The following is a 20,757-nucleotide window of genomic DNA, read 5'->3' on the forward strand; positions in this document are numbered from 1 at the left end:
TGGAAATACTTGATTCTTTTACAGTATAAATGTTGCTTTGTTTAACATATATTACATTTAGATTCAACCTGCTAAACTGCATTTCTTTAGTGGTACTTGCAGTGTCCAGTGACAGTAACATTTAACCTGAAATACACTGATTAATAAATTAAGGATGCTACGTTATACTATTTAAATTGCTACACTTTCACCTACAAGGGATGCCAGAACCCTGCTGAGTACATATGAGAAGACAGCTGAACTTTTCTACTTTCTCAGGCTAAAATTAAAAACATTCTTAGGCATCTAAAGGTTGCCGGGGCCCTTACTCTTCACTAAGACCTGAGCGCTGGCCTCAATGATACCCAGGCTACTCATTGCCACACAGGTGTAGTTTGCAGACTCGCGGACACTATTGAGCTCCAGCACGTTCCGTCCAATCGGCATTTCATCCTCGGGAGTCAGGTCCTCGTTACCCAGCATCCACTTGACATAAGGCATGGGTGAACCCACAGCCACGCAGGTGATGTTGATGCTCCCTCCTGGCATGATCTCGTGGTTGGAAGGGAGGATGGAGAAACGAGGGGGCACGCGGCGCACTGGGAAAGGAGGAGAGTCGGGAGGGGAGAAAGGAAGTGGGACGGGGGTGGGGGAGAGGGGTTAAGGAAAGGGAAGGAGAAAAGTGGGGAAGGGAGTGAGAAGGAGAAAGGTGGAGAGAAAGAAGGAGGAGGGGGCAAGGGAGTAAAGGGGGGAGAGAATGAGAAGAAAAAGAGCGAGGCAGAGAGCGAGATAGAGATTGAGAGAGAGAAAGAGAGAGAGAGGGCGAGAAAGATAAAAAAGAAAGAGAGAGAGAAGGAGAGGAGAGGTAACAGGAAAGGGGAGAATGAACTTCAGGGTTTTTACAGAAAATTACATAGGGATATTTCAAGTTTAGTCCCAATTACTTTATGGCACTGATGAATCCAACAAAAAGACACAAATCTTGTGCTGAGCTCAACCACTCAGAGTGAGCTGCCTTCTCAAAATAATAACGTGACAAACTCTTGAGTATCATTTCATCCAGGACATGACACCTATAGTCAGTTTCTCTTTCGTAAAAAACCAAAACCCAAAAAACGACAACAGCGGGTTTTTTTTTTTTTTTACGGGTTATCAATTTATGCAGGAAGCAGATTTATGCAGAATTATTAATAAAACACCACCTCGAAGCAGTGACTAAGCAGGCTAAACTTTAGCAGTAACTTATGAGGGAAAAAACTTTTCTTCATTCAGATTGCCGTGCCTTGAGGTGCCTGTGCGGTAGATGGGCTCCTTTTAGAGAGTATATGCATCATGGGGGCCAATCAATAGGCCCTGCCTGCTATTTGTGTCCCCATGAGAAGAACAAGCAAAGTGGCAAGTTATATCCAATACTGCATCTGTCAGAGCTCGGTTGACTACACATTAGGGGAGAGATGCATCGAGAGACTGAACTCATAGGTCACTTGCATGCCTGGGCGACTCAAGAGGGATAAAATGGTGGAGAAACACAAAGAAGAGAACGAAGAACTGTGGACTGAGAGGGGGGACAGAGAGAAGCAAGATAAGAGCAGAGACACGGGAGGGACAGATCGAAGGACAGAAAAGAAAAAGACAGAGAGACAAAGAAAAAGAGCGAGAGGGAGGGAGAGAGAGAGAGAGAGAGAGAGGCAGCTCTGCTTCTCTTCCAGACAATGAAACGCAATGTAGCAAAGGACAGCCACATTGTACAACAACATACTGTACAATACATAGGATTCAAAACTGATACAGTGTGTAGTCAAATGAATAGGAAATGTGGACAGGAGTGGATCAAGGGTTCTAAAAAGGTGTTGTGGCATTTACAAAGTGATCATCGGACACATTTAAGTAAAGAACACCAAGACAGCATGAGAGAACGAGGCAGAACGGGAAAGAACGAGTGCGAGCAAAAAGAGAGATATGTGAGGTAGTATGTGCATGTTTATAAGTTAATAAACTTATGTACATGTGTCTGTCGCTCCTACACATCAGGGTGCAGACAGAATGCAGAAGGAGAAGAAGGAGAAGAGAAAAAAGGAGGGGGTGGGAAAGGAGGGGAAAAGACAGGGGAGAGAGGATTAGAAGAGGGTTCGTGGGGAAGGAGGGAAAAGGGGGAAGAAAAGAGGAGCGAGGAAGAAGAAAACACATGGATCTATTTTAAAACACGGCTGTATACCAGAGTCAGGCCCATTCAGAAAGAAGGTGCTTCAAAAGTAAGAGAAGAGGGAGAGAGAGAGAAAGAGAGAGAGAGACAGAGAGAAAAGGGCTTGAAGAGAACGGATGTTGAAAGAACAGAGAAGAAGAGGATACCCGTGGGTCAAAAACACAGGAAACAGAAAGAGACAAAAAGAGTAACGGACAAACATCTCTGGATGAAAGGAGAGAATGAAAGGGAAGGCAGACAAAGAGCAGAAACATTGTTGAAACTAAACTCAAAACTAGAAAGCTTATATGTGCGATAAACAACACAAGCCCTAAAAATAGACAGTTTAAAAAAGATTACGAATAAAAGAAGATATCCCTACAGTAGCAAAACAATAAGAGTCTAGTCTTTTTTTTCTCAATTACTTGCAAATCCAGCAATAAATCTAACGCTATATGAAAGAAAATGTCAAATTAAATACTTGAATGAATACATAAATATTGATAAATTTGCTGCATAACCTCCACTCCTTAATGAGTGACATCATTACTGGGAATCTTCGTGGGCCACATCCCCCCTACTCAAAGCATCTAGAGACAATTGGATAGAAGTTAACATTTTTGCATGATTTCAAGAAATTAAAAAAAAAAGTAAATAGTTGTGGTCATTTCACGAATAACAAAGTTCAAAGCAACTTGGAAAAACAAACCAAAGCAATAAAAAAAAATCAAACTTAAAAATATACCCAGAATTGGATACAGAAGTTAAAGACAAGAAAGAGACAAAGAGACAAAAACAGGTAGATCTGTTAGAAAACAGACATGATTGGGCAGGCATCTCCTCATCTGAGCATGCTGGAGAGACACGCACACAGACTGCATCCATGACAGCTCCATGCACAAGACAAAGCAGGTGCAATGCAGCAGGACCAAAACGTCAGTTTAAGCCACACGGGCATGTATCTGTCAACACAGCAAGAATAAATAAAAGATGTCAATGTAAGCATGTGGGCTAATTTGATAATGCTTTAAGTTTAAGGATGAAAGTAAAGACTCAAGATGACTTTTCGGTAATCTCCTACATCAAGCGGTGGAGTAGTTCTAAAAATACCGGTCGTGAACACAGACGACGACTGAAGAATCCACTGGGGAGCCAAAGGTGAGTACTTTACAATAAAGTGAGCTCATAACAAGGGATAATCCTTTTTGTGCTCACAGAGCCTCTAGCTTAAAGTTAATCGAGCCAGGACGCATGATTCCCCACCATTTTCTATACAGTTTGTACGAGCCAGGAGCTTCGCTCTTTATTAGTGGAGCTATCATTAGTCCTGTTCTCTGCAGGGAGTCTGGAGGCTACGGGCTGGGGAGACCTTGGCACAGCCATAAGGATTACCGCTGAATCTCAGCATCGCTATATAGCTGACATTTACTCAGCACCATCTTGTCTGTCTCAAGGACACAGCTTTCATTAACCACTGTAATAAGAGAGAATCATTAATACCCCTCTCAATATCTAAGATTGAGAATGGATATAATTAATTTCAAATGTCAGTCAACAAAGACGTATCACAGTGTTTGGTGGGGAGTCAAGCAAGGTAAGACATGGCCTAGACTGTATAACAGTCCATTAAAGAGAGCTTATTTTACTTATTACTGTATAATAAACCTTCAGAGGCTACCTGTAGAAAATGTGCAGCATTAGTATGAATATTTAAAGCACACAGGTGGAAAAGGGGAAAAAATAAACAAATAAACAAATAAATAAAACCTGTAACCTTGTAAACTTTATGTCTTTTGTCTCATAGCTGTGGAAAATACAAATCAAATGAACTTGGTTGAGGTGTAGCTAATTTAAGTATTCTATAATGTCTAAAGCAAGGCATCCTATTTTTCATATTATGCTTGAGTATGTAACACAAGCAGCAATGCTGGGTGTTATTATTAGGAGTGGGGCAGACAGACGTGTGTGCCAGCAGAGGAGGCTCTGCGGCTAGCTGTCTTGAAGTGTCTCTAATGTTATGGCTTATGGACATGATATTAATGCAATTGTCTGACAAATAAAATGGCTTTCTGAATGGTTAACACAGTATCCTAAAGAGATGCATCTCTGTGGATGCATCTTGCTAATCGGTCTTGCTAATGCGCATCCACCTTTTCATCTAAACATGGTAACTTCTGGCTCCAAAGAAAAAAAAAGAAAGCAAACAAAAAATTATTGCTCACAATCCATCTTTTATGTACAGTCTATGATGCTCCATCGTAACACGTGTATTCTGAACTGTAGTGCAGTGGTTCCGGATAATTTAGCCAACGTAATGTTAGTTTCAACACTAGTGTCCATCATCAGTCACGTGACCCGTCCTCTTGCCATTTTGAGTTTGCGTCATGAATTTATACCAGCGAGTGATTCTCGTCTGACAAACCGAATGTAAAACTGCAGAACAAGGGGGCATACACAAGCAAGTGCAAGACTTCCACTCAACAAGTGCAGCACTGGAGCAGATGTGATGACATGGGAACAAAGACAAACCGCCAAACAAGATGGTACAAAGGGGAAAAGAATTAAAAAAAAACATACACACACAAAAAAACAGTAGCAAGACATGACAAGACAGCAAGTTCAATCAGATCACAATCTGAGCATATCAATAAGCGTGATAACACACTGTGCCATGCTCTGGTGTCAGTCCGTCAGTCAACACACATGCAAGCGGTGCTCCTTTCTCTTTCTCTCTCACTCCTTCCATGCAAACATTGCCTCTTTTTAATCTTCCAATTCTTGGGTCTCCATGACAACAAGATCATACCATGCAGAAAACATTGATCGGGGAGTGAAGGCAATACCAAGGGTTCTGCACACAAGGCCTCACAATGCAGTCAATGCACTCTGCTGCGTAGGCAGACCGCTTCATCATCGCAGCAGCTTTACTCTCATCATTTTGGATACAGGTTTGAATCATTTCACTTCAAATCTACTCCGCTGTCCTTTAACTCATACTGTGGTTTGTTTGTTTTTTGTCGTCTTTTTTTGTTTCCCTCTGTTTCAATAAGTGAAGCTTTCTGAAACAAAGGAGTAACAAAAGAAAAGAAAGAGCGCACCAACCTTCTCGAAGCTCTGAGGGATGGAAGGGGGTTGATGCAGAACACAATGACGTGAGAGGGGAGAGAGAGAACGGGGAAACACAGAGAGAATAAAAACGGCCAGCGCAAAGCCACTCGCTTCACTGCACCACACACACACGCACGCACACACACACGCGCGCGCGCACACACACGCACGCACCAGTCAAACTGCATTCACGCTTCTCTGTTATCCCACGTAAAATAGAAACTAGAACTTGCAATACTGGACATTGGTTGTGGCCTTTGAGCCATAAGCCAGTGTTACAACAGCACCCACAGATTTATTTAAGCATGTGGGGTCCACAGTGATCCCATTAATGTGAAACACTGTAAAGCCAAAATTACATCTTGACTCTCACTCCCAATTTTGTTCAAATCTCTCAACCAATTAATCTGCCTCTAGTACAGAAACCACTTTAGCAGACAGATCAGTGATGTTTCCATGCAGTTAAACCAAGGTGTGGTCCCCACTTTATCCTTGCTTTGATTCAACTGTCGGAGCTCGCACCAAGGTTTAAGGTGGACTTGTTAAAGGTGGTTGTGAGAAATACCAAACAACAGAGTCAACATATATTGTAGACAATGGATGGGTTAGTAATACTTGTTAAAGAGCACAGTAATACAGAAGAGGTAGTTTTACTAGTAATACCTAAGGCACCTTCGTCACAGTGATTTTTCGGTGTCTGTGTCTTGTTCGTGCGTGTACGTGCATGTGTGTTCTGCGTTTCAGGTCCTACCTCGCACGTATAAGTTGGCGGGAGAAGAGTAGCGCACGCCTTGGGAGTTGGTGGCCACACACTCGTACTTCCCTTGGTCTGTTTCCTCGCTGTTCTCAATCTGTAACGCTCCTGCAAGAGAAAAAAAAGAAAACCCCAGATAAATATGTTTGCAGAAAATGCTTCTGCCACTGTCCGCCATCCTTTTGCATCCTCTCCTTTTCATCCTGCAATATCTGCTATAGTTTGACCCTGGGGTATCTCTTTGTCTGTTGCTTCAACATCCAATAAAGTCAGCTCAGTTGTTATTTCTGCAAGGCAGAAATGAATGGTCCGCACAACACTCTCTCTGTATCAGGAGTTGGATTTTCCACAAAGAACTGCGTCTCCTCTAACCATCCCCGTCTCCCATCCTGCTACCGAAAGGGGGAAAGGAAGCGGCAACATATTCACAAATTCAGAATTCCCTTTCGAAAAGTTTGGAAGTCAAAAACAAGTCTCAAACTCACTTTTTACAAACTTAGATGACACTTAAAGCGCCTTTAGTTTATACTTCTGTACTAGCTGGTGATTCCTCTCCAGCAGCAGGCACACTGCTGAATGAAGAAAGCCTGTTTCTATCTTTGCAGTTAACTGGCAGCAGCTACACAGCTTTACCCCAGGGCAATGACCCAGCGATGCTCTTCGGCTCTTTCGCTTCCTCAGTTTTTATCCTAGTCTCCCTAAACGTGCTATAATTACACACGGCACTCGTCAGGTGTTCTTTTGCTTCACGTGGTACTATTCTTATTGCTGTGTTTCTTAGCTAACGGCCTTTTGAATTACCAGCAGAGATGTTCTTTCTCTGGTTTTGTTTTTTCCCCCCCCTCTTTCAGTCTGCTCTGTCACATCCGTCTCATTTGAAACTGACTTTGACACGGAGCCCGAGGAGGAGGCACAAAACCATGCATCACTCTCTGCTGCACTGCACAGAGTAGAAAGTGACACAAATCTAAATGCACATGGCACACACACACACTTTTTAAGGAAAGGATGGAAACACATACGGGAGTGTGTAGATAAACAGCCACACAAAAAGAGCAAGTTTTAGTCTCATACAAAGCACTGTGTTTTATATCAGATCTTCTGTGAGACTGATAAAAGGCATCTGGCTTTTAAGAGAAGCACAGGGATATTTAGAGAAAAGCAAGATATACTGTGCATCGCTCTGCACAGATTTTTTATTTTCCATACACAATACACAAGATAAAATACAAAAATAAAAGCCAAAATACTTAAAAACAATCCCTCCGTTTATATTGATATTAAAAGGAAGTAATAGCGAAATAACCCCTGTGCATTACACCAATATGCACAACCATTCAATCTAAATATTATTTAATTTTAAAAGATAAGTAACAGAGTACTACTTACAAGTACTTTGTTCATTTGTCTCTTTTAATTCTATTTTTTTTTATTTTTATTTTTTATACTTTTTCAACATGTTCAAAATAAAGATTCAATCAATCAATCAAAACCGTAACCCTGTAAAAGTGATGTAAACCTAAAGGAGGAAACCATATAACATAAACGCTAATCCTGTTGGTCTATCTATCACCAGTGCTTATCACACAAAGATAAGAAAGAGGCAAAGAGAAGCATATAACTAATGCATCAGCTCTATAGTCAGAGGTTAAAGTGAGCCGAATCAGTTAAACACAACGACTTCTTTTTAAGGAACAAATGTGTGTACTTTTGCCATCTCTGAAGATAACTGCACATGTCATTGTTGTATGTTGTAACTCTTGAGCTGCTAAATTTAGTGGGTTTATTAATTCATGTGGACCAGAAACAAATTATTTATAGACATTTTCTTTTCACTTTAAGTAAGCTGACCTTAAGGAAAGACTCTGTAAAAGATCTTTAATGGGGAAAACTGAGGTCACCTTGGGAAGAGCAGCAGATGTGGAATACCTCTTCCACGAGAGATAGACATTGTCATTGATATAATAGGCAGAGGTGCACGGCAGTGACAGACAATATGAGCCAAAAGATGGCACATGTTAAATACCTCAACCATCTGCTCCAGTGCTGGATGGTTGACTGATGCCTTTTACTGTATTCATCATTATGTACAAATGTTGTTTTGAATATTATCTGTTGTATATCTTAAAAATGGTAAAGAAAATAAAATGCACAGTAATAATATTTAGAAAGAATACACTAAATAGATGCTTCATTAGGTGCATTGGTTAATTGGACCCTTATTTGGCATAAACTGCTTTAATAAAAAAAAGAGAGATTTTGGTTCATATTGACATGATAGCATCACACAATTGCTGCAGCTTTGTTGGCTGCACATCCCAAAGGTGCTCTACTGGGTTTAGACATATTGGCTGTGGAGGTCACTTGAGTACAGTGAATTCATTGTCATATTAAAGAAACCAGTATGAGGTGATCTGATTTTTGTGACATGGTACGTTTTCCTGCTGGAAAGAGCCATCAGAAGATGGATACACTGAACTCATACTAAAGTCATTTCCCATTACACCATTATTACTGATACTAGGCAGGATGGATCCATGTTTTCATGATCCTTACACTAAATCCCAACCATAACGTTGTCACAGCAGGCAGAATCTTCTGTTGTCCATGAAGATAGGAAAAAACTGCAGAAGAGCTTTCAGAGATGCTCTTAATAATAATAATAATAATAATAATAATAATAATAAATTTTATTTATGAGCGCCTTTCAAGTCACCCAAGGACACTTTACAATAAGATAAAACACTTAGTAAAACAATGGCAGAATAAGAACAATAAAAGCAGAGTTCTGAACCAGTTGAAGCTTATGGAGGGATTTTTGGGGGAGACCATGCAAAAGAGAATTGCATTAGTCAATACGGGAGGTAACAAGACTATGTACAAGAATGGACGTAGACTGGGTGGAAAGAGAAGGAAGCAATCTGTTAATGTTACGTAGATGGAAGTAGGCAGAACGGGTGAGATTATTGATGTGAGATTTATAGGAAAGTGAACTGTCTAGGATGACACCAAGGCTCTTAACCTGAGGAGAGGGGAAAACTGTGGAGTTATCGATGGTGAGTGAGAAATGGTTCGCCTTCAAAAGGTTGGATTTGGTGCCAATAAGGAGGATCTCAGTTTTATCCTCATTGAGCTTTAGAAAATTAGAGGCAAACCAGGATTTTAACTCAGATAGACATTCTGTAAGGGAAGAAGGTGGGAGGGAGGAATCAGGTTTGCAAGAGAGATATAACTGGGTGTCATCAGCAAAACAGTGAAACTGAAGATCAAATTTGCGGAAGATGGTACCTAGAGGGAGGATGTATATTATAAAGAGAAGAGGGCCTAAAACTGAGCCTTGGGGTACACCAGAGGTGACGGGGAATAGACGAGAGCGGAATGATCTTAGTTGAATAAACTGGGAACGGTCGAGGAGATATGATTGAAACCAGGCGAGGGGTGTGTCAGAGATGCCGAGAGAGGAAAGTCTGCTTAGAAGGACAGAGTGAGAAATGGTGTCAAAGGCTGAGCTCAGATCTTCTGCATGGCTTGGTAAGAATGAGTGGTTATTTGAGTTACTGTTGCTTTCCTCTCAGCTCAAAGCAGCCTTGCCATTCTCCGTTCACCTCTGACATCGACAAGGCATTTGAACCGCTGCTCACTGGATATTTTTTCTTTTTTCTACCATTCTTCCTGGAGACAGCGGTGTGGGAAAATCCCAGTGGATCAACACCAAACACTTAATAAGGTGGTTGTTACACCAAAATAAAACCTCATATTTAAGGTTATGTACACACATACAGACAGATTTTGTGTGTCTTAGTATACGTAGATTTTGCACACGCACACATACACAGACACACTTGCAGGTCAGCTTATGAAGAAGTTTGAATGCTGTGATTTCAGAGGGTTAAAGGAGGGAACGTGTTAGGTGAGCTGAGACGCTGCTCGCTGAAGCTGTCATCCATTTATTTCTGTCTTCTGCAGTTACATGACAGCAGAACAGCTCGTGCCCTGCTCTTTCTCCCTATTTTCCATCTCTCATTTCCCTGTGGTTCAGGGCAGAGTTGGGAAACAAACAGGAATAAATTATCCGCTCTACAAGAAGAGCCTTCTTCTCAACCAGAAAGCAGAGGAAGAAAGGAGCAGTGGGAGGAAAGATGGCGAGGAGGTGGAGAGGTAGAAATGGACCGGTTTAGATCTGCAAACGAGAACTTGTGCGACAGCTGGAAGCAGCTCGTGTGGCTAACAAGCAGCGAAAATTTGAAATTGCCAGTTGTAATCTACTGCTGTAAAACATGACATTACATTACACTGGGGTGGACAGGTGTTCTGAATATATACATAGAAAGGTCAGCAGGTCAAAACTTATGTATACAAGCACATAGCGCAGACAGAAAACGGGCGTCAAAACGACGTGATGATGGTTTGTGGGACGGCAAAGCAAAAGGTCGAAAAAGTAAAAGAAGAGAGACGAGGAGAGAGAGCAGTTTTGGGATGCTGACAGGCCCAGAATAAGATGTGACTTAAGTAAATTGAGCTACTGTGAAATCGTGGATGGTGTATTATTTCTGTGGGCTGAGACTCAGCTGATCAGATGACAGCGGATACTGTTAATCTGATAGCTCTGATGGGACACTGAGGTAAAACAGATCACTTGGGCTCCAGTCTCCCACAAGTTGAGACATTAAATTAACCGGAGGCACATGTTAACAAGCGTCGACACAAAGGACAGTTACTACGAACGCAACACAGTTACGAATAAACTGCTGGTAATTTTTAAAACCGAAACTGTTGTTTCCAAACCATTATCAACCTGCTCTTTAATTTCACATTTCACTAAAACATGAACAGAAAAGCCTCAAAGCAAAGTGTTACGCAGCAATTTAGGTATGGTTTAACGCAGCAGTTACTTAATAAATCGATAATGAATATAGACGCAAAAACGCTCAAAATTTCCAGGTTCTGACTTAGTTCTGGTTTTTATTCTCGCACACAGAGACAGAAACGATTCCTAATTGTCAGTCTGCAGATTTATCCGTGTCACAAGTTCCACTTTTTCTGTCAGCCTGAAAGCACGTTCTGTCAAAGGATTTGTACTGCTCACCATTTTTAGATTTTTCTTTTCTTAGAAACAGACTGTTACCAAAAATGAATGATTTACTTTGGCTAAAGTCCCAATTTCAAATTCTCTTAAAATCTGGTTGTGAAATATTCTGCTGAGTAACAGCCAACCAAATATAAACTCTGTGAATACATTGTGAATAGCATTTCACGATGATGCGCGATTTTGGGTCAGTCTCTTTGACGCAACCCTATATAGGTGTTAAAAATGAATAACCAATTTTGTTTGGTGCATGCAAAAATTTACTTTAAAAAAGTGTTCTGTATTGACGTCAACAGATAAACTGACATACACCATTAACCTTCATCACGTCTTAGTCCTTACCAAAGAGTCTGCATATGTAATCCTGGAGTCAACCTCAGGGTCCGTACTGAATGCCATCTGTTAAGAGTGTGGGTCTACATAAGCTGTTAAGTGCTTAGGTTAACTTTCCAGCTCTAAGTCCCAAATGTCAGGGGCAGACAGATAGCTTGTCATGGTTCTCCTCATGCACATACAAACTGGTGCAGCAGATGGCATGGAAAAAAGATAGATACCTGATCGAGGCATACAGATGCCAGCAAAAGTTCATCTCTATACCACCCCATATGTTTCTGTCACCGAGGACTGATGGGGTGAGTATGTGTGCATTTGAGGTGGGTAAACACAGAGTTCACGGCTGTCAAAGGCCACCGTGGACAGTTATCTGCAGTGATAAGCCCCCACACATGATGGATACTTATGAGCTATGAAATGGCTAAGATGAGACATCCTTTGTGGGATTCTACTGCAGTCATTCTCTATCTCATTTTTCTTCCTGACCCATATGGCTCATAAAAGTATTTCCAAGAGCCAACAGAAGAAGAAAAGAGACAGAGAGAACAGAATGACTGTGGCCAAAACACATTCCTGGCTGCAGTCCAATAAGAGCTGGCAGCTATCCACTAAATCAGAAGTATTGCTCGGAAAGTGCCTCCATTAAACAAATCTTAAAGGAGTGTTTTATCCATAACGCATTTCTTGCCCAGCTCAGGTGTAATTGATTTCCTCCAAGTCATTTCGCTGCACTGTTCGGTTCATTATACAGCACATTTTGTTGTTTGGCTTTGTGATGGTTTTGGTGATTTCAAATCCTATTAAAGCCTGGGGTGAATCTCAGTAGGCCATTCGTCTTGCTACTGTTTCATTGATGTGATATGTGTCCTAACATACTGTACCACTGAATCATTGTCATGTCTGCATGACACACAAGCAGGGAGCAAACGTCTCAGAGCAGATCAAGTAAATGTACAATTTTAGGTGGCTACAATTTAGCAGTTGTTATAGTTTAGTTAAAAAAAGGACAACTAAAATAAAAAAAAATAAAAATAAAAGCATGGCCAGTGATGATCAGGTGTGGTATAAGCTGCAACCATTACCGAGGTGGCACAGATACTGATGTTTTGTAATTTTTTATTTCTGCACATTCTGATGTAATAACAGTGATAGTCTTTGTTTTCTGGTCACTCACTCTTATTGTGTGCTTTGTGTGGATTTTGAGGTTCAAATTCTTAGTCTATACATGTACGTTTGGTACTTTGATTTTTGTTAGGTGGAGTTTTAGATTCCTACCTTGACTTCATTATCATTCTAGTAATTTTCAGCATTAGTTCTTTTTGTTTTATTTGATTTTCGGTGTTTCATTTCTGGGGAGGTTTGGGTACCAGTTTAGACTGCCTTACTGTTCTTAAATTTGAATTATTTGTTTGTGTTAAGCCTCAGGTCCTATTTTGAGTTTGTTATTTTTTGACTGTGTTCGGTTGCTTCAGCGTTTCATTATCTATTCCTTCCTCGACTTTGTCTTTTTGTGTTTATGCATTTGCCCCTCAGTACTCCCCGTCTCTGTTTTCATGTTTATTGGGAGTCTTCTTGCCTCCATGTTTTGCATTGGTACTTTGGTTGCTTCCTGTTTTACTTTGAAGTAAATGTCTTCTAAGTCTTCTTACTTGGTTGACTCATTCTATCTTTCTATCTATCTTTCTATGTATATCCCCACTGCCATGTAGAAGTACACAATGTGAAAAGGAAACAGTAAATAACAACATTTGTTGTTTTTTTATTGTTCATGAAGGTCATAAGATAATTGCAATTGCAGTTCTAGTATATGTGCAGCTCCCCTAATGGGCTTCCCCACTGGTTGTATGTGCCAGACTAGTCAGTAGTGGTCGTGGCCGTCCTTTGCCATCCCTTTGCTCTGCGTGCGTGACCAGGGGAGGCTCTGTACTTGGTGTTGCACCAAGGGGACCAAAATGAATAAAAAGAAATGAATATAATTTATTGTGAATAATAAAATACTGTTCTGCTGAATATGCAGGTTTAAAAGTCCTATTTTTCTTTAGAGAACTCAATTTAGGGTTTCTCTTCATAATTATGGCTACTTGAAACAGCCGGTGTATTTCTGCAGGTGCTGGAGCAGCGTGCACTGGACGATAAGCTGTGTTTGAAGAATACGAATGAGCGAGGAAAAAAGAAACGAAACTGGCTGGATTACACATGCGTTTATTTATCTTTCAATAAGCCGCAATCATTAGCTTTCCTGCTAGCTGGTTCACTACCTATAGGAAACTAAACTCATCTTTAGTTAATATTCATCTATTTCCAGGATTCAAGGTGTATCAAAGTGTTGTACTAACACATCTTAGCTGGTTGTGCATGCCATCTAAGATTAGGCAGACATTATGGCTTTGTCCAGTGGTTTATTGCAGTTCCACTCCAGTCCAGTCTTAGCCAAACATGGTAGCCAAATGAGAAGTACAACTGCCAGACCTACTAATTAGTCTTCAACTAAAAAGCCTTGTCTTAAAATTTGAAATACAAAGAAACTGTATAATTCTGTAGTTTAACTACAGTTGTCTGTGTAAAGTATCCACACTGTCAAGCTCCTGGGTTTTTTCTGAGAATCATGTCTGTTTTAAATTTTGTTCCGTGTTTCATAGGTAAATGGGGTTGTCAGCACTGCTTATATTCTTTACTGCTGCACATATTCAGCTCTTGACGAGCTGAATCAGGAACCACGCTTCCACCCTAGAAGAGAAAGCGTGGTTCCTGATGCCGGAATTGGCAGCCCCAGCCCTCTGATGCTGTGTGCCCTGCAGAGCCGCAGTTTGAGCCTGCATTTCCGCCACACCTGCCAATGCCCGGTCCCTGCCAGAGCCTGTTTCTCCGGCCACATCTACTGATGCTGGGTTTCCTGAAGCTGTGAGTAAAACATATTTATTTCCTTGTGTGCTCTTCAAATGTCCAAATATAGTAAGAGCACACAAGGGAACAAAGAGACTGTAACTCCAGAATGTTTCCCATGCCCTAAAGCATGGTTTGTTTTATTGCTGTTAACCAGTCCTAAACAGTGATATAAAACACTGTATAGGAGCTCTCATTAGGATTTCTTTGACATGGATCACAAGCCATTAAGAAAGGTAACTTGTTGCTTGGGACAACATGGTAAATGTATTTAAACATTATAAATTCGGCAAATGGAAATGCAAAGACACAGCTAACGGAGGGCACTGGTGATCAGTAAAGGATATTGGCTGACAGGAGGGATATATCAGAGCTGGCAGGCCGGAGCAGCACAGAGAATATGGATGAAACAACAACAAAATGGTTTCGCTTCACCATCACTTTCATTCCCCCTGAGGACAGCTGAGTGGGAAAGGCTGAGAAAAAAAATGTTTCTGCCTTCTCCTGGAGACACTGTACTCATCTATACAGAAGAGCATAAACAAAGCTGAATAAACTGTCTTAAGCGCACAATGTGATTCTTTGGTATGCAGACACATCGTCTTTGCTCTCTTTTTGTGTCTCTGGTAAAGTGAGCTTACCTTCACATTTTGGGACACTGAGCTATGTCGCGCACATTTAGGCAGTGGGTCAAAATAAAAGCATCACCAGTTAAATGCTTAATTTTAAGAAGCGCCAAACACATTTGACATCAGAAAAGAGGATATTGTGGTTGCTTTGGGATAAATTGAGGAAGACAGTTTCATTCTATGTGAAATTTCTGAACCCATTTGAAATGACTATACAATTATATGCTGCTATTTTTTTCTTATAATTATGATACTTAATGGAAAGCAAATTTTGCCTTTTAAGTGATATATATTTTTTATAATCCGTTCTCCCAAATGCTAATAAACAGCACATTTTTTTCATGGCTTAAGGATGGCACAATTATCCTTTTTTATGAAATTGGCTTTAAAAAGGTTTTATACCCCCAAAGGAGAGAGATAAACTTAGAGAACAGCATGTAATCCCTCAATCATAATTAAAATAATCACCAAATTTAGAGCAACAGGGATTTACCTGATCGCAAAAAAGTGCAAAGCTGTAAATGCACTGTTGGTTCCGTTGGTGGAAAATACAAACAGTCTGACTAAAAGTCACCTGTCTCACCTGATCTGAGCTGTTTGATGCGACCCTGGCTGGTGCTGGGGTCGACAGGCAGGAAGTCTTTGAACCAGGAGATCTCGGGGTCCGGGATGCCACTGGCAGCGCACAGCATGGTGGCCGTCCTTGTCCGCTCCACCACTTTCAACTGAGGGCCCATGTCTATACTAGGGAAGCCAAATGGCAACAGGTCCTCTGAAAGCATCAAGAGAAAGAAAAGAGTATGAAATGTGCAGCATTTAAAACATGAAATATAAATGTCTAATTGCACTACTTGCGCATGTCTGTTGGTAACATATGATAACAGGAGCTAACATGTATATTTAGCACATATAATGACTTGTGTTTTGACCATTAGTTTAGCATGTAAGCATGCTACGATCTGCTAATTAGTGCTAGAGGCAAACAGGAAGACGTCATACACTGAACAGTGATCATCCCCATATAGTACAGTGCAGTGCTAGGAAACATGACAACACATGTGCATGCTGTTTTCACACATACCACCCTTCAACACTGTTGCTAACCAATCACATCAACCCATAGCAACAGGAGCACCAGCCTCCCCTAGCAAGACGCCTCACCATGTTGCAAAAATCTTTTCCTAAACAACCCAAGGTACAAGACAAAGAGCCTATGGTGCTAACCACGTCTCCAAATTCCTCAGAAATCCTTTAGTATGCCTGAAAAACACGATTCTACTGAAGCCCCACCGGCAACCACCACAGCACCCAAAGGATTTGCTGCCAAAGTCCCAAAGTCCCTGTGCCAGACACCATAGGACATCCTCTGAGGTCCATGACTTTGTAAGTGCGCATGCGCCATTAGCGTGCTGCCTGCTGTAACCCTAATTTCCTTCGGGATTAATAAAGTATTCTGATTCTGAATCTGTGTAAATCAAAGTACAGGGTTAGAGTGGGGCGAAGTGCAGTATGTGTACTTATTTCATGAGGACAGTGAAGGCTCAGTTTTTCTAAAACAAATAACGGATGTATCAGCTTCTACTGCCATGCATTCAGTCCTTCCTTTCCCACACATGCAGTGATGTGAAAGCTCCCCCCTCATAGCTGCTTAAACATTAGTAGGCTTATGAAAGCAAAGATATCAGCAAAGACAGCAGAGCCACTATAGCCTTGGTGATCAAAGTTGTGTGTTCATTCCTACAGCTAGCTAGTCATTAGGTGATATAGCAGGCGGGCAGAAACACAGCTAGGATTTTTCTGTGTGTTTGACAGGCCATTTCTGGAAGAGTATAAACATACCGCCCAGTCAGCAGGAGTTACTTAAGTGCCTACACACACGCACACACACACACACAAATACACACACACAGGCTTTGCAGTACATTACTAACCTAGAATTACAGGTGTTTGGTGGCAGTGGCGATGAACTACGAGTTTTCAAAGGTGTGGTTCTGTGTTATGTGGTGCTAACGATTCCTGTCTAATAACTATTCAGAAAGCTGCTCAGAAACAGCAGCGGCAATTAGAAGCTGGGACCAGAGGAGGGGCAGGGCACTGGGGGTAATAAGGACTTGTTAGCAGTAATTGTTAAAATGTACCAACGATTAGAAAGGCCGATCTGGGATGTGTCTGAATGCGTCTGGATATGTCTTATTACGTTGTAGGAGCTGAGGACAAGTGTGTGTGTGTGTTTGTGTGTTGGCTGTGTGTACATATTTGCTTCTATGGCTATGTTCTCATTAGCATCTTCACAGATTTCTGCAAAGTGTCGAATAATGTTGAGCGGCACGATCGCACATATCCAGGAAAATAAGTGTGTGCACGCAAAAAAGCAGTTGCTTTCTATTTCGCACACACACATACACAAACACGTTCACATACACTTTCTCTGGTGAATGGGATTAAGAGTCTCAGTGACAACAGTCCAGATGGCCAGACACGTAATCAAGCATCCATCAGCCCTCCTGCTTCCTTTCCTCCTTACCCTTTAAACCACTCTCTCTTTCTCACACATGCACACAGACACCTCCTCCATACCTGGAACTATAATTATAAATCCACATTCCCGCAGCAGCGAAGCAACGAGATGGCAATTTCCTTGGCTAATAAATCAAACCCATCGGAACATCTTGATTGTCAGACAAAACAAAACCTGCTAAAGTTTGCTTTGCTTGAGCCCAGAATCACAGACATATCTGGAGCTGAACGCAGTCCAAGATGCAGACCGTGGCCACGTCAACTGTCTGTGTGTTTTTCCTCTCCTCCACTCCTCCTCCGGGCCCCCTGCTACCTAACCACATGACAGACATATACCATCTGTTCCCACACACTCTGTGATGGGGATGAGAGGCTGAGTTGAGATAGGATCTATCGCTCTCTTTCTCTCTTTCTACAGTCATCAGCGCTAGAGAGACCTCGTCAGATAGGAATGTCAAGCTGTTGCTGATGCTGCGCCTGAGAAGAGAAAGTGGAGAAATGCCACAAAAAAGCAAGAGAGGAATCAAAACTTGATGATCAAGATGTTTAGTGCAACAATTAGGCCTCGTGAAGACAGGAGAGACTGGAGTGGGCAGAGTGGACCACGCTAACACTTCTGAGACCCCCCCCCACCCCAACCCTTCAGCATCCCTGACAGATCAATACTAATGATCTACCTGAATGGAGGCTAGTGGTATGGCCACTGATGAAATAGACAGGAAGAGAAAGGAAAGAGAAGAGGGAGATCGATGGGCAGGTCAGAAGGTGAACTCCCAAAGGCGAGGAATATGCTAGGCCTACATTTGCTCCCCTCTACCCTCCCCGAATCCTACCCCTCTCTTGAGAGGGTTCAGATGGTCTTTTTATCACTCTGCCAGCTACCACAACATGGACTCCCTGGCTGTTAATTAGAGCACACCACAGCACTGGGCTCAAGGCATGTGCATATACAATGCATGCGTGTGTGTGTCTGTAGGGCGTGTGGCTCTATATTCCACTCAGGTCTTTATTAATGCTGCAAATACATGGTGTGGGTGGACCTTGGACTGAACACTTGGAGAGAATTAGAAGAAATGGAGAGAGTCGGACAGATAAACAGAGAGAGTGATAGAGAGAGGGATTAAAGACACTTACTGCCGTGCTGTAAAATACCACAAAAAGAGGAAAAATAGTAGTGAATCTTTGCAAGCATCCAGAACCCAACGATGCTTTTCAGATAGCTAAGGATATTCAGCAGTGTAGAAAACAAACAAGGGTTAAGTTAGTCATTTTAACTTTAAAATTCTGCTCATTTCAAGCTTGAGTAGAATTGTTTTGCATCATTAACTGTTTAAAATAATCCGAGTTTATCTTCTACTGCAGCACCCAGTTCATCCAATTCATCCTCTGTATAAAATGAACATTTTTAACTCCATTCCCTTTAAAGCTAGCTCCCCATTTAAGTTAAATCCATACTGTCTGTGAAGGTTCTCAGTCATCCAGGTCATCGTAGTCAAAGGAGCTTGCAAAGAAAAGCGTCTGGACTTCTTTAAGTTACTTGAAGACGTTTCACCTCTCATCCGAGAAGCCATTTGACCTTAGAACTGAAGAAGCTTCTCGGATGAGAGGTGAAACGTCTTCAAGTAACTTAAAGAAGTCCAGACGCTTTTCTTTGCAAGCTCCTTTAAATCCATACTGATTTGTTGTCCTTTGTAAAAAGAACATCATACCAACAGTCAAACATAGTGGTGGTAGTGTGATGGTCTGGGGCTGCTTTGATGCTTCAGGGCGACACTGTGATTGATGGAACCATGAATTCTGCTCTCCACCAGAAAATCCTGGAGGAGTATGTGTGGGCAACAGTTTGTGTCCGGAAGCTCAAGTAGCAGGACAATGATCCGAAACACACCAGCAAGTCCACCTCTGAATAGCTCAAAAAAAGAAAAAGAAGCTTTGGAGACACCTAATCAAAACCTGGCCTTCAATCAGATTGAGATGTTTTGGCGTAACCTTTTTCACGCTCAGAAACCCTCCACTGTGGCTGCATTAAAATAATTCTGAGGAGTGGGCCAAATCTCCTCCACAGCGAAATGAAAGACTCGTTGCACAAATGCTTGATTGCAGTTCCTTGGGCTAAGGGTAGCACTATCAGGTATTAGGTTCAGAGACAATGAATTTTTTCCTTTTTTTTTTTTTTACACAGGATTTGTGTTAGGGGTTAGGGGGTTTGGAAATGAAATGAAAAGATTTTCTCTTTACATTTTCTCAGGTTATCTTTGTGTAATATTACAATTTGACAAAGATGTTTGATGATCTAAAACCTCAAAAGGATGGCACAATCCTTATGATGTTATGATATATACAAAGCTGTGTTAGAAAAACAGCTTTAATTATCTAAAATATCCTGCTTGCCCTTACCTGGGCTCTCATATTTCTTAGATACAGACGGAAAGTGAGTGCCTGTTAAAGAATGGCCTTTTTAACCCTCATCTGTTGCTTTATTTGATTAACATTTCATGATAGTTAATGTTTCATGGTTGTTTTAAACGTCTATGAATTATCTTATATTAAATCCTCGTGTTTAATACCCTAACACTAATGCCAAGATGGTAGCTGCATTAATGAGGTAAGTTAAAAAAATGTCCTAATTTCTTTAATTCATTCAGTTTGTTAACACTGACATTTTCATTTGTAATTGTAATTAATTTAACTTTTTTATATCATCACTCATAAATAAGAAAATTATCCGTCTATGGACCTGATCATTATCAATGTATAATATAATATAATATAATATAATATAATATAATATAATATAATATAATATAATATAATATAATATAATATAATAGTAATTAGAAGGCATCAGTTTGCAAGGTCTCTAATGCCTTTTCCACTGAACTGTAGAGCAACATAAGATAACAAAACCCTTCTTTAAAGGGCAAAATGTAGGAAACAGCTTTGTTAAAACCAAAGCCAGCTGTTTTAATAGACTGGCTCAATTAAAAGGACACAAACACAGCAGCAACAGCACTGCCCCGCAGATGCAGATAACCCATTCCACAGTACAGGACACTAAAGTACAGTTCACCAGAGAGGAGAATATGGAGCTACAGGTATTCAGCCAGGCTCCTGGATGAGTCAGCGACCGCTTGAAATAGATACTGCGGGCATGGCCTTGATCACACTTTCCTCTAAAATGAATCATTTATCAAGAGCAAACACTGCTGCACAAAAGTGCCGCTTATTTTTCATCTCCTGGTTAAATTGATAAGATAGCCTATGGAAAAATGTGGCATGTGTATAC

General features: G+C 41.1%; 1 protein-coding gene across 1 annotated transcript in view; it reads right to left on the reverse strand.

The window, feature by feature from the left end:
- LOC146553785 (receptor-type tyrosine-protein phosphatase S-like) overlaps positions 1–20,757 on the reverse strand; it is a 71,207-nt gene that overhangs the window by 28,125 nt on the left and 22,325 nt on the right. Inside the window, exons 5-8 of the mRNA XM_085254620.1 lie at positions 15,538–15,726; positions 6,021–6,131; positions 1,985–1,999; positions 309–578 (exon numbers count right to left, since the gene is read on the reverse strand). Coding sequence (XP_085110746.1) covers positions 309–578; positions 1,985–1,999; positions 6,021–6,131; positions 15,538–15,726 — 585 coding nt within the window. The remainder of the gene's footprint in view (positions 1–308; positions 579–1,984; positions 2,000–6,020; positions 6,132–15,537; positions 15,727–20,757) is intronic.

The sequence above is a fragment of the Mchenga conophoros genome, linkage group LG18, assembly GCF_057382185.1.
Source record: "Mchenga conophoros isolate Kocher_MC1m ecotype Shallow Benthic linkage group LG18, M_conophoros_male_GT1.1, whole genome shotgun sequence".
Lineage (NCBI taxonomy): Eukaryota > Metazoa > Chordata > Actinopteri > Cichliformes > Cichlidae > Mchenga > Mchenga conophoros.